The sequence below is a fragment of the Nyctereutes procyonoides genome, unplaced genomic scaffold, assembly GCF_905146905.1.
Source record: "Nyctereutes procyonoides isolate TBG_1078 unplaced genomic scaffold, NYPRO_anot_genome, whole genome shotgun sequence".
NCBI classification, from domain to species: Eukaryota; Metazoa; Chordata; class Mammalia; order Carnivora; family Canidae; genus Nyctereutes; species Nyctereutes procyonoides.
The window spans coordinates 6,034,815-6,049,666 of NW_026575122.1; the positions used below are offsets into that span (position 1 = coordinate 6,034,815).

At 38.3% G+C, this 14,852-nt stretch overlaps 1 protein-coding gene across 3 annotated transcripts in view; it reads left to right on the plus strand.

Annotated features, from left to right (window-relative positions):
* Nucleotides 1-14,852, plus strand: part of FSTL5 (follistatin like 5) — a 635,479-nt gene that overhangs the window by 466,367 nt on the left and 154,260 nt on the right. For all 3 annotated transcript variants that reach the window (XM_055336519.1, XM_055336520.1, XM_055336521.1), the window contains exon 7: nt 176-296. In XM_055336519.1, coding sequence (XP_055192494.1) covers nt 176-296 — 121 coding nt within the window. The remainder of the gene's footprint in view (nt 1-175; nt 297-14,852) is intronic.

The following is a 14,852-nucleotide window of genomic DNA, read 5'->3' on the forward strand; positions in this document are numbered from 1 at the left end:
ATTATAGTCCATCCAACTCTATAAGACTAACAATTATCATTTTGATAATTTAAAAACACTATTTTAGTCTATTTACTTTGCTTCTGAATATGTTTTCTAAAAAGTGGATTATTAAAATACATTTTAAATACAAAAATCTCATTTTGTTTTATTTTATTTGAATTTATTTCTATAGGACTTTGGAGATGATGGGTCCTTGTATATTACTAAGGTTACCACAACTCACATGGGCAATTACACCTGCTATGCAGATGGCTATGAACAAGTCTTTCAGACTCACATCTTCCAAGTAAATGGTAAGAAACATGATGTTATCATTGCTTTATGCTTCACTATATATTCAAAGAATATCACAGTTGATTAGGAAGGAAAGGTTTCAATTTCTTTAGTTTGGCAAGGCCTCAGGTTTTCTTTTTTTTTTTTCTTTTTTTTTTTGAGACTTATTGTTAATTAAAACCTTTTTCAATTTAAAAAAAAAAAACAGGTGGTTGAGTGAATAAATGCTATAAATTTATACCGCTTTTCTCATCATGAAGTATAACAGCGTAATTCATTCTAATTGGAAAATTCAAGCATCAGAAATGTAAATTACTTTTTGAAATTTAAATATCAACAATTAGACAACCATATAAATTTTGGAAGCTGAAAAAGCTAAGCATCTTGAAATTTTAATCAGATTATCTGATCTTATTAATGGTTTAAAAAACTGCTATTTATGTGTAGCAAATGTTATACTCTTAATCATTAATTCATGGCTGTGAACATTGGCCCTGTAGGCTGATACTCTTTTTTTTTTTTTTTTTTAAGATTTTTATTTATTTGAGAAAGAGAGAGAGCATGTGGTAGGGGGGAAGGGTAGAAGTAGAGGGAGAAGTAGATGCCCCATAGAGGAGGAAGCTAGACTCCGGCTGGATCCCAGGACCTGGAGATCATGACCTGAGCTGAAAATAGGTGCTTAGCCAACTGAGCCTCCCAGGTGTCCCCGATATTATTTTTATAATCAGAGGGTTTTTCTTTTCTGATTTAATTCAAATTTAGCTATTTAGTTCAATGGATGATGTAAGATTGTATGTATGATGCATTAATTCACACTGATTCACTTCCATAGGAACTAGTGTGGTTTGTATGAATTAAGTGGAGAGTGACAGATAGGAACTTGGTGAGGTAGCCAAGGGTCAGATCACAGGAAGCCCCGAAGGCCTAATTAAATATTTGGATTCCCATTCTAAGTGTAATAGGAAGCCATCAAAGTATTTAGTGTATGAAGTGGCATATTCTGATTTGTTTTAAAATGACTAGAAGCATTGAGACCTGTTTTTTTTTTTTTTTAAAGTATTTTAGTAGTCTAGGGAAGAGATAATTGTGGCTTAAAATAGAATGTTAATGATGAAGAGGTAAAGAGTGGTTAAATTTGGAATATTTATTGAAAGCACATCTGATGATATCACTGAGGACTAGAATGTGAATATGAGAGGTAGTTTTTAAATAATAAACCCAAGAAATTTCAAGCATTTAGATATATCCTTGTGTTCTATCGTAACTGACTATAGAAGAAACACATTTGGAGACTGAGATTTATATATAATATATATATATATATATATATATATATATATATATATATATTATTTTATTTTATTTTATTTAGATTTTATTTATTTATTCATGAGAATAGACAGAGAGGAATGAGAGAGAGAGAGGCAGAGACACAGGCAGAGGGAGAAGCAGGCTCCATGCAGGGAGCCCGATGTGGGACTCGATCCCAGGTCTCCAGGATCACACCCTGGGCTGAAGGGGGCGCTAAACCACTGAGCCACCCGGGCTGCCTATATATATACACACACATAATATTTTTTTTCAACAAGTTAACTTCAATACAATTTCTAGGTGGAAATCAAGTATGTAAGTCTGGAGATGAGAGGAGAGTGAGCCTAAAGTTGTGTATTTAGATAACATCAATGTGTGTAAGCTGTATTTAAAGCCATAAATTTGAGCTTGATGAGATCCCCTTTGGAATGCGTAAAAATAAAAATTCATACTGAGGATTGAGCCTTGCATCTGAGGTTAACAAGTGGAGGAAAGAAGACTTATAATAAGCACCTTGTGATGGAAAGTGTGTCCTGAGAAATCAATTTAAAAATGTTGGGAAAAAGATTGAGAAAAATGGAGAGTTTATGGTTTGACTATATGGACACTCAACAGAAGCAGATCTAGGCCTTGGTTTCTAATGCAAACCCAGTTGTAACTAGACATGGATCAAAGCTTGGAAATAAATTTTCAGGGAACCAGTGAAGAAAGCAGACAAGGTACAGAGGACATGATGCATGCTAGTCCCAGTGGTCTCCGATGTTTGGAGTTGGACTTTGGAGACAGCAGTTGTACCTGAGGATATGCGATCTTGAGAGGACAGAACTAGTCTGTAAGGGCGGGGGGGGGGTGTTCTCTCTCTAGATGCTTCATCCTGGGGAAATGATTGTTGTTGCGAATCTGGCTCTTTGTTGTGATTGTTTGCAGACTAATGGTCTATTTGACAAAACTAATGCTCTGAGCTGTTTGTTTTGTTTTGTTCTGTGAGAGATTCTGCGGTTCTGTTTTGGTCAACAATTAGTTCTGTCTTTTATACTCACTCCCAGTTCTAGTTCTTTCAGTCTAAGGACCAACTAGCTGGTCCAGTTCTTAGTAGTTTGTGGAGCAATGCATGGTTCATGTTCTAGCAGCATCAGGATGACACGAAAAAATTGCCAAAATGTAGATCACTGGACTCCACCAGCACTTTCTGGAAATTGATTTTAAATTTGCATTTTGGCAAGCTTCCGAGGTGATTGTGATGCAGGGTGACACATGAGAACCATTCCAAATGACTGCTCTTTAAGAGTTTCTGCTCGTCATTCATATCTGAAGCAGGCTTCTTAGATAACTCACTCATTTGCCATGCGCCAGCTAGGAAGCCCAGGAACAAGGCTCTGAGCCAAACTGCAGGCTTTCATGTTGCAAGAGGTGCCCTGAGCAGCACTGGAGAAATGCAGCTTCCCTACTTTATCCCCTCCTTGTGAATGAACTGCTTCCTCTCTGATCTCAAGGTTTTTCTGAAGATGGAATGTGGGAATAAAGGAACAATGAGATCTCAGCAACAGAGCCATGACCATGGGTCTCAACACTATGAATTACTTTAGAGGACTTCCATGTTAGCATTGACTGCCACTGAGATCTAACACTTTCCCTCTTCTAGAAACAAAGATCTTTGAACCTGGGAGTAAAACCCTTCTCTATTACCTCCTACTACGTTTAATCTGCTTCAAACTCCTTTTTTTTTTTTATGTTTTTTATGCAGGAATGGGGTTTAGAAAGAGGGAAAAATGATAATATTATTGCTGAACATTGGTTCAGGGTGAACAGAGAGAGAACTGTGTTAGCCAGAGAGTGATGGGGAGTTGAAGGGAGGGGATTTTATAAAAACTGCACATACGATGCTCTTTTATGCTGATGTGAATAATCTGGTCAAGAGGAAATGCAGATCGTTTAAGAGAAAAAAGGGAAAACTGCAGTAGTCAAATTTTTTAAAAAGTTGATGTGATTAGTAAACACATGGAAAGATTGGTCTTTGGAAGATGAATAGTTAATCTGTTGAAACAGGGAGCAAGACAGGCTGTTTGGGAACAGATGCTCGGGGTAGGAGCATGAGGAAATAATCCTCTTTGCATTGCTCGGATTTTTTTCAGTGCAGTCAGGAATACCAACTATTGAAAGTGAGGAATTTGTAAGAGCTTGTCTGAGCAGAGGAAGAGATATAAAATAATTATCTTGCAGAACAGGAGGGTGATAGAAATAGCAGTCAGTAGTTGGTATAGTAGACAGATCTTTGGGTTTTCTTGACGCGATATATACTAGTATGTTTTCCTTCAGTTGTGGTTGGCTGTGCATTTGCAATCATAGAAAGAAGAGATTTGGGTTTAACCAGCATTGTATTTGCTAGAGTAAGTGGGAGAGAGACAGGCATGAGGAAAATAAACAATTTTGAAAGAGAATGATTATAATGATGGACCACAGAATAGGGGGTAAGGTGAGGAAGCGGATAGGTAAGGAAAGCAGTGAGACCATGAGAAATAGGAAATGAAGTGAAATACTGACTGGTGTTTCCAAGTACTTCCAGAATGGGATACTAGGGAGAGTGAAATGCAGTACCTTCACCCAAAGGACTTTCTTAAGGCATCTGGCAATTTCTCTTTATCAGAAATGCTTTTAATTAGGTCAGGTTTATATAGAGGAATGTATGAACCACTAAGGTTTGATAGGCGTTCAGGGAGAGCTGTTCTAAGTCTAACTTGCCAGTTCTAGTCTTAGCTGAAAGGGAGAAATGAAGCGAAGAATAACATTAATTTATCAAAATCAACTGGAGTAGATCAAAACCTTGTTCTACTGTATTTTCATCAATGAGGGAAGATAATAAGTGCATTTCAAGGATCATCTTTAATATTTAAACCTATTTGAAGAAGCCAGGAAGCTAAGTAGAAAATGTATTTTACGTATATCAGTGAGAGATTACCTTTGGGCATGATGACAGCTCCAACTAACAGGGGCTTAAAGAAGACACTGCTGTGTTTTTCTTACGTAAAAAAAGAAGCCCAGATGAGGTGCTTCAGAATGGCAACCCTGTCATGTCACCATTATCCAGTGCTTCCCCTACTGGGGTTAGAACATGGTTTCCATTCCCAGTGTCATCCCATGCTTTCCAAATGGCAGTGGAAATTCCAATCATCATGTTCCTATTTCAACAAGGAAAAGGGAAGGAAAAATAGCAATTGTCAACTGAGAGAGCACTTTTGAAATACCTTCAGTGGAAGCACCAACAATGACTTCCATTGACCCTTTCTAAATGCACAGCTTGAAGTATATTTCTGTGGCCTTCTTGTTTTACCATCTGCAACAACTGAGGGTTCAATTATTTACAAGCAGGAATAAATACCACTGAGGTAGGTAGCCATCTTTGTCACAAAAAAAATGTCTGGTGCATCAAAACGTTTTGCAAAAACATCATATAGAATGATGACATTTTATCAAGGTATCTAGAAATGGTTGAATTAGCTGTAGAACAGCAGCCAAACAAGTGATTTGCTAAACAAGTGATTTCTCATTTTTTTCGGTGCTTTCCTTTGATTTTATGGTATTTTATATTTGGTGTAATAACTTTAAATGTATATTTCGTGTATGAGTAATTGGAGTAAACTTGAGATCACTCAGAATATTGTGATAGGCCAATAGCAAAAGAATAGTAGGGAGTGAGCTGTGACACTGCAAAAATACCATGAAAATGCAAGAAAGTGCAAATCAGATTAGCCAAATGGCACATTTATAGATCCAATAAATCTCTAAACCGGTTGGACTCATTTTCTATTTTTCATCCACTTTTCAGAAAAGGTTAAAAAAGGCCTTTAGAAAATTAAGTTTTCATAGAGAATTTAACATATTTATCTGAACAATTAGTAATAAAAATAAAATATATCACCAATTACCATAAAAAGCTCTGAAAATACCACAAGTTATTGGAGTTTGTGAAAGCGTTTTTGAAGTGCAGAGTCTATTTAAATATCCCAGGGTGCAAGCCAAATAAGTCTATCAATAGCCCTGTTTCTTTTCAAACAATGCAAAATTAGATTATTGAAATATGAGAGTGCTTCTGTGTCCTTGTCAGGGGAAACATTATGTATAAATCAAAGGAGCTTGACTCCGCCAGTGGAATTCATTTCACGCTTTTCTTTTTCTTTTTACATAAAGCAAATCGTCTTTAGATCTTCAGCTTATGATACAGGATGTTTGAAATTTTAAAAGTCATCCCGTGTTTACACTACCCTCTGGGCAGAGAGCTTGTCCATAGTCACAGCAGCCCCACATGTACGCTGTAATGTCTCTCTCGTTCATATTGTTTAAGACCTCACACGTAATGTCCAGTGCATTTCTTTCTCCTGTCCATGTCAGAAAGGCCTGCACACAGTTGCTGGTTTTATAGGATGCCTAGACACAACACCCCCATTTTCCTCCTTCAAAGTTTGAAAACACCTAAAAGAAAGACCCTGGAGCCAGATATGCAGACATGGAAACATCACCCTCTTTACCTGGCAAAGGTGTTTAGAGGAAGAGGCTGGAGTCTGGGCGGCAATGGCCTGCTTCCTCTTGCTTCATAGACTTGGACTTCCTTCCCCAGTCACAGGCAGCCTTCCCTGCCAAGCTTCCTGTAGGGCCAGTGTGCAGATGGGAAAGAAAAACCCAAAACCAAAAAAACCCTCCTGCAAGCAGTGAGATCCAGAAGACAGTTGGTGGGAGACCTGCCTCCCCCTCTCACTCCTCCTCCCTCCAGGACGAGGGAAAGGAGGAGAGAAGGAGAAGCTCGAAGGTCACTCAGAGCTTCTCTGTGGTTCTCGGGCAAGGAGCAGCAGCGATGTGTTTCCCGTGCAAATTCTCAGGGTGCGCCTGAGGTCACGGAACCAGAAGCTCTGGGCGTGAGGTAGAGTGATCCGCATCTTAGCAAACTCTCCTCATGATCAAGATAAAGAACCAGGGCTCTAGAGATGTGAGTCCCTCGAGACAGGAGAAGTGGAAGGGTCCTCAGAGATTCCAGATTCTTAACCTTGACTTGAAACCAAGTTCATTGTGAGCTTGGGGAGTGGCCGTCTCTTCGGGGGTGGGCCAGCCATGCATCAGAGCAGCCATTCCTCTCAGGAGGCTTGGCCGCAGATGGTGTTGGTGTTGGTGTTGACATCCTGCCCCAAAGGGCCCCCAACCCCAATGGGGCCACTTCAAGTCTGGTGGACGTCGGTCCCCTGACAGTCTGATGCTATAGGAACTCGTCCCAGACCTCTCCGCCTAAACATTTTATTTGCCACATGAGCTTTATCAGCTGGACTCAAGGCAGCTGAGAGGTGCCAGAGATCTAATGTCTCACAGGGGCAGCCCTTCAGCAAGGGACACAGGTCAGTGTCTTCCCCACTCAGGGAAGATTCTGCGTTCTAGTTTCTTTCTTTCTTTCTTTCTTTCTTTCTTTCTTTCTTTCTTTCTTTCTTTCTTTCTTTCTTTCTTTCTTTCTTTCTTTTTTCTTCTTTCTTTCTTCTCTCCTTTTTCTTTCTTCTTTCTTTTTCTTCTCTTTCTTCTTCTCTTCTTTCTCTTCTCCTCTCCTCTCCTCTCCTCTCCTCTCCTCTCCTCTCCTCTTCTTTCTCTTCTCTTCTCTTCTCTTCTCTTCTCTTCTCTTCTCTTCTCTTCTCTGTCTGCCTTCTCTTCTTTCCTCTTCTCCTCTCCTCTCCTCTCCTCTCCTCTCCTCTCCTCTCTCCTTCTCTTCTCTTCTCTTCTCTTCTCTTCTCTTCTCTTCTGTCTGCCTTCTCTTCTTTCCTCCTCTCCTCTCCTCTCCTCTCCTCTCCTCTCCTCTCCTCTCCTCTCCTCTCCTCTCTCCTTTCTCTTCTCTCTTTTTTTTCCTTTTCTTTCTTCTTCTTTTCCTTTCTTTCCTATTTTTCTTTCCTCCATCTTACTTTCCTGGTCTCTAACGTGTGCTTCCTAGGATCATGTCCCAAATCAGCAACATGAACCTAAGTTCTTTTCTCACAATTGCTTTTGGGGAGACTCGCATTTAGGAATGTTCTTACCTTAATAATAATTGCTCCCTTTTGGTAGCTCCCCCTGCAAGCTACTGGTAGGCACCATATGTTTGCTTCCAGAAGGCTTTGAAATATGATTTAACATCATATTAATCCATTAACTCCAGAGTCTGAAATATCTATCTTTATTATTCCCCATGCCAAATTATGTTCAGTAACACTGTTCAATAGAGTTCTTCAGAGCTTCTGAAATTAGATTAAATCATGACATCAACATACTACGATTATGTAATAACAAGAGCGTATAGATGCTCAAACTTTAATATATAGTCTAATTATAAAATCCCCCCAGAGAAATAAAACTTTAAAGATTAAAGTTTCAAAGAAATTAGTCCAAAGTAGTCAATATCCAAAATTGAAGTATCTGCCCTTGCACTATAAAATCTAAAGAAAGTCCAAATGTTTTAATTACACGTAAAGTCCAAGAATCAAATTCTTCCTTAATTTCTTATTTTGTTTCCTTTTGACGAGAGAGGTTCTTGAAAAATTTATGGATTTGGTATGACTTCAACATCTTTATCTTGGGCAAATTGCCATCAGACTTAAGTATAACATTTTGCTATTTGTTTTCAAATGGTTACATCTATTCTTTATTATTTCCTTGTATTTTGCCTTCTGTTGGATTGCATAGCTTTTAGAATTCTATTTTATTTTATTTTCGGGATTGACTCATTTAATTTTTTAAGTGTAGCTGTAAGCTATATTTACAATATGCAACTTTAACTTATTACCATGTATCTTCAAATGGTATTTTATTACTTCACATTTAAAATAAGAACCTTAATAAATTACTGAAATCTCCGATCTCTCCCTTTCCATATTTGTAATAATATTGTCAAATACTTTTGTATGTTACAAACTCTACGACACGTTGTTTTATTTCTGCTTTTAAGTAAATATCTTGGGGTGCCTAGGTGGCTCAGTTGGCTAAGCATCTGACTGACCCTTGATTACAGCTCGGTTCATGATCTCAGGGTTGTGGGATTGAGCCCTAAGTGGGGCTGCACACTCAGCTGGAGACTGCTTGAGGTTCTCTTTCCCTTTTTCTCTGCCCCTTTACCCCACTCACGTGCATGGCATTCTCTCTCTTCCTCTCTCTCAAATGATAAGTAAATCTTTAGAAAAGTAAATAAATATCCTTCAAAGATGTGATTTTTTAAAAAAACAAGCGACAAAACTTTTACCATTTCTGATCTTCCTCATTCATTTATGTAAATCCAAATTTCTCAATTTTCCTTCACCCTAATAAATATCTGGTAACAATTTTCTCAGCCTTAGTTTATAAAAAGGTATTTTTTCCCTTCATTTAAGGATATTTCTGCAGGATATTGAAGTTTAGTTGGGTAGTTTCTGTTTTCTGTTTTTCTTTCAACATTTAACAGATGTTGTTCTATTATCTCCTGGCTTATATACTTTATAAAAGAGAAGTCAGTTATATTTCTACTCTTCTTTTTTCCTCTTGCTGTTTTTTAAGGTTTTCATTTTTCACTGGGTTTCAGCAATTTAATTATTAATATACTTTGGTTTTGTTTCCTTCACTTGTATTTATCCTGCAGGGATTATTCAGCTTCTTGGACTTTGGGATATACATTTTTCAACAAATGTAAAAAAAAAAAAAATTGGCTGTTGTTTTTAAGTAGATTTCTGTTTTCTCTCTCCATTAGAAATTCAATTACAGATATGCATGACTGCTTGACATTTTTCCATAGGACACTAAAATCTGTTTTATTTGTTTTCCTCTTCATGCTTTGCTCTCAGTATACTTCAATTTAGATAGTTTCTATTGCTCTGATTCAAAGTCACAAATCTGTTTTTCTGTATGTATAATCTGCCATTAAGCCTAACCCAAGTATTTTGTAAAATATATTTCAGATATTGTATTTTTCAATTTTAGAAGTTTCACTTGTTTTTTTGTAATCTCCATTTTCTCCTCAGTTGTGTTCCCCTTACATATTTGAACCTCTCTATATCAGATATTTTGAAGATCATTCCATGCTCTCTGAAATTTTAGATCTTTCCCTATTGATCAATATTTTTCTTACATATGGGTCACATTTTCCTTCTTCTCACATCTATCTTTTGCTGTTGTTTGTTTTAGTTTTTGATGATAGAAATTAGTGAGAGAGATTTGCAGGATCCCTTTGAAAAGTGTTGCTTTGGCATTAACTTACCCGCATATCTGTTAGACCTTTTTTGAGGTTTTCTTTTTAAACCTATTTGAGTATTTCTAGAGTAACCTTTACACTAGGATTCGTTTCACTACCTTACTAAGTTATAGTGTTTCTGGAGTCTCTATGAGGTGTTTAATGAAATTCCTTCAATCTTTTTTTTTTTTTTCTATTAATTCTCTCCAGTTGGGACTCATTAATGTACCTTGCCACCTATCCTTGAGTAAGCTTTTGGAGCTTTTAAATTTATAGATTCCTAGTTGTGGTTCTTTCTATTGTCATTGAACTTTGCCTGACTTTGTGGAGTTTCATCCTATAGTTTGAGTTGAAGACCCAACAGATTCCCTTGCTCTCTATCTCAACATGTGTCTCTTCTTTCTGGTACTATGCCCTCACCAACCTTCCCCTCTGTTAACCCTCTGTTCTCTATTTTTAAGAATCTGTTTTATGGTTTGCCTCTCTCTTTTTTTCCCCCTCCTATGTTCAATTGTTTCTTAAACTCCACATGTGAGTGAAATCATGTGGTATTTATTTTTCTCTGACTGACTTATTTCACTTAGAATAATACTTTCTAGCTCCATCCACATCTTTGCAAATAGCAATGGTTCTTTCTGATGGCTGAGTCAGAGTCATCTATCTATCTATCTATCTATCTATCTATCTATCTATCTATCATCTTTCTATCCATCCATGTATACATATACTACTTCTTCAGCCACTCATCAATGGCTATCGTTGATAATGCTGCTATAAACATGGGTGCATATGTGCCCCTTTGAATCTGTATTTTTTGTATCCTTTAGGTAAATACTGGTAGCACAATTGCTGGATCATAGGGTAGCTCTATTTTTAACTTTTTGAAGAATCTCCATACTGTTTTCCACAGTGGCTGCACCAGTTTGCTTTCCCACCAACAGTGCAACAGGGGTCACAGGAACCATTTTTTAAAAGACTGAGAGGTTTTTATTAGTTAAAGGCAAGTTGTGTTATGACCCTCGTTCGTAAAACTTCTGAAAGTTACTAGATATGTCTGATATTGCCATCATCAACACTATATGAAATAAACTTAGAAATTGTGAGTAATACTTGTTTTGTTCTCAGTGTCCGGTACATAATCTGCCAGAAGCACAGCAGGTACTCAGTAGAATATGAAGGGATGAGAATGAACAACAAATAGCAACAGAAGGTCTCTTCTGGCTGTGGTGAAATATGAGTCTTTCTATGTCAGTTTCTTAAGGATAAAGAATTGATACTTAACTGATCATAACCACCCACAGTAGGTTAATTTTTTGATTATGTGTCAAGAAAAGAGTATATGTTCTCTACCAAATAATTCTCTACAGTTTTCTTTGGTGATAGAAGCCCATTTTGGCTGCTTTCATGGCTACCCATCTTAAACTACCTTTCCCAGATCTCTTTGAAGCCAAGTATCATCTTGTGACACGGTTTTTGCCAATGGAGTATAATAATAACTAATGTGTTTAATGTCTAGATATTAACATAAAAGAGAAGATATGGGGACTCCTGGGTGGCTCAGTGGTTGAGCGTCTGCTTTTGGCTCAGGTCGTGATCCCTTGGTCTTGGGATCGAGTCCCACATTGGACACTCTGCAAGGAACCTGCTTCTCCCTCTGCCTGTGTCTCTGCCTCCCTCTGTGTCTCTCATGAATAAATACATAAATCTTTTTTTTAAAAAAGGAAGATACATGCTTTACCTTCTCTTTTTCTCTGTTTCTGCTTATTGGAATATGAATCTGATAGTAGTAGCTGAGGAGCTATGTTTAATTTAGAGAAAGGAAGTCAAGTTTTAAAGTTAGCAGAAGAAAAAGATAGAAGGCTCCTTAATAATGTCTTCACAAAAGATATTCATACCCTAATCCCTGGAACTTGTGAATGTTACCTTATATGGCTTATACGGAGACTTACATATATGATTAAGGATGTTGAATTGGAGATATTATTCAGGTCCGCTCTAAATAGAAGGGTCCTCACACAAATGAGGCAAGAAAATCAAACAAGGAAATGGGACATATGATACCAGAAGAAGAGGTTGGAGTGTTTTGATAAAGGGGTCATAGACCAAGGAATGCAGGTGGTCTCAAGAAGCCAGAAATTGCAAGAAGATAGATTTCCCCCTAAGACTCCAAAATGAACCAACCCTGCCAGCACTTTAACTTTAGTTTGCTAAAATTGTTTATGGACTTTTAGCTTCTAAAAATGTAAGAGAATAAATTTTTGTTGCTTTGAGTCACTAAATCTGTGGTAATTGTTTCAGCGACACTGGGTTGACACTGGGTTCTATAACAAGATCAGGTTACCAAACTATCCTTTGGACATCTAAAAGGACTTATATTTGGTTTAAATCACTGAATTTGGATCTCTTTGTTATAACAACTTAACCACATCCATACTATCAAACCACCATACCATTTTATGACTATGTCTCAGAAGATGTATCTTATTTAAGCCACGGCTGTATCGTTGGTCCGTTAGGTCAGTTCAGCCAGCATTTTATCTTTATTTATTGGGTTTACTTTTCATTTCTACTACAATCCAACCGCAGATTGGTAGAGAGGCTCTATTTTATGCATTCAGTGAGCCAGGATCCTTCTGTCTATAGGCCACTGTATTATGTAAGACCATGCTGCTGCATGTCCTTATTATAGTCTGTGAACTGTTTCTCTGACCTGTGAACTGTTACGAATCCATGAATTGAAGTAGAGAAATTGTTAGTAAGGAGCACCTGGGTGGCTCAGTGGATGAGCGTCTGCCTCTGGCTCAGGTTGTGATCCCAGGGTCCAGGGATTGAGTCCTGCATCAGCCTCCTCACAGGGAGCCTGCTTCTCCCTCTGCCTGGGTCTCTGCCTCTCTCTGTGTCTGTCATGAATAAATAAATAAGATCTTTAAGAAAAAAAAAGAAGATGTTACTAGTAAGCTCCAAAAAAATTTTTATACCAATTTCATATTTCTTCACCATCTATGTAAAGGATTCTATTATCTGGTAACAACAGAAGTCGAAGTAAAAAAAGATCTCCCAATCGTCGATAGTTTGAGAATCACTTCCCTGAAAACTTGGAGTCCTCCACTAGATCCTCCGTGCTTTTTTTTTTTTTTTTTTTTTTTTTTTTTTTTTTTTTTTTTTTTAGCAGATAACAGAAGGGCCAATGCTTGAAGGATGTGTAGGCAGCTTATAGGACAGGCCTTGTAACAGCACTTTTGCCTCCCTACTAGGATTCACAATTAGTACATTCTACTTTTTTTTTTTTTTTAAGATTTTATTTATCTATTCATGACAGACACACAGAAAGAGAGACAGAGAGGCAGAGACTCAGGCAGAGGGAGAAGCAGGCTCCATGCAGGGAGCCCGATGTAGGACTCGATCCCGGGTCTCCAGGATCAGACCCTGAGCCAAAGGCAGACCCTCAACCGCTGAGCCACCCGGGAGCCCCAGTGTATTCTGTTGTAAGGGAGTGTGAGAAAGAGAAGCTGGCTCTGGGCTCAGAAAAGAAAGGGAATAGTCTTAGTGTGCATCTAGTCTGATTTGGCCATGAGAGCACAGTGCCTGTAGGCTTTCTGGGAGAAAGATCAAGTGGTGTGGGGCACCACGTCTTTCAGAAAACATTTGAGACAATCACATGGTCTCTGGGGAACAGACATCTTTGGACGCACTGCCACATGGAATTACTTGCGTTTGTGAAACCAGGTCCTCAAGGATTTCCCCAAGGCCCCACGTTGCTCCAGCTGACATACAGCCTTTAGCTGATTCCGAAACTAAAATTGAGATTAACGTTTCTGAAAACTATGCCTTCAGGGGACTGCTGCCAACCCTACCTGCACCATGAGCTCTCCGCTGTGCCATTTCCTCAAGCTGAAGGATTGCAGATCTCGGGTTGTATTTATTTCTATTACATTTTCCCCAGCTTCTACTGCTCTCTTTCTCTTAGATGCTCCATTATTTATTTCAGGAGGTTTCACCAACTTCATTATCATCTTAATTTGGACCCTTTCCTTTTTCCTTTGGCAGAGCAGTATGCTGGAAATCAGGGTCTTCCTTCTTGTTTATTGCTCTCTGCTTTCGGGCCCAGACATTTTTGTTCTCGTGTGTTCCTCTGTATGTCGTCCTGTGGGATCTGTCACAGGGAGAGATCTGAAAATATGGCTTCTGGATCTGCCGGAAGCATTCACAGTCCAAACAAATATTTTTCACCTTCTCCTTCTTGATGTGAGTCATCCACCCAGACGTTCTTCTTCCATGAGACTAATATCTAACCTGTGCGCAGACATGCTCCATCGTTACCTCGCCTGGATTCCTCTTAGCGGGTCTCCTCTTCTTCAGTCTGTAGGTCTCCTGGTCATGTGCCCTAAGCTGCAGAGGAGGGCTCCACGGCCACCTGCAGTTACTGTCATTTTGAAATACATCTGGGGATGCCATAGGACTTTTATGCTGCTCTTCTGTCTTCCTAATATTTTTTTCCACACTTGGTGTACACACTTTGATAGAGCGTCTGTGAAATATTATTCTCATTTTTTGTGTATTTCCAAATTAATATGATCATTCTTAATTTTTGCGTATCCCTGACTTCACGTTTGTGGGGTCAGGTCATGTCCCTACTGTGCCTAAAATCCTACCGTGGCCCCCAATGCCACTCAGATTAAAAGCCAGTCGTTGGAATGCCCTTCAAAACATGAAATGTTCTGATTTTGTGGCATCTTCTTATCCTGCTACCCTTCCCCTCGCAAACTCCACTCCAGCTGCATTTTATGCTCTTTTTGTCTTTAAATATAACAAGTGTTTGCAGTTGGCTATTCCCTCTGCCTGAGGAGACTTTCCAGATCTCCACCAGGCTCGGTTCCAACCTCCTTCGACTCTTTGGTTAAATGTTCCTTTTTTAATGAAGCCTATGCAGAGTACACAATTTAAAATTATAACTAAAAAAAAAATAAAAAAATAAAAAAAATAAAAAAAATAAAATTATAACTAGTCCCCACCTTCTCACTTCCAGTCACTCTTGACTTTATTTACCCATAGTGCTATTACCTTCTAA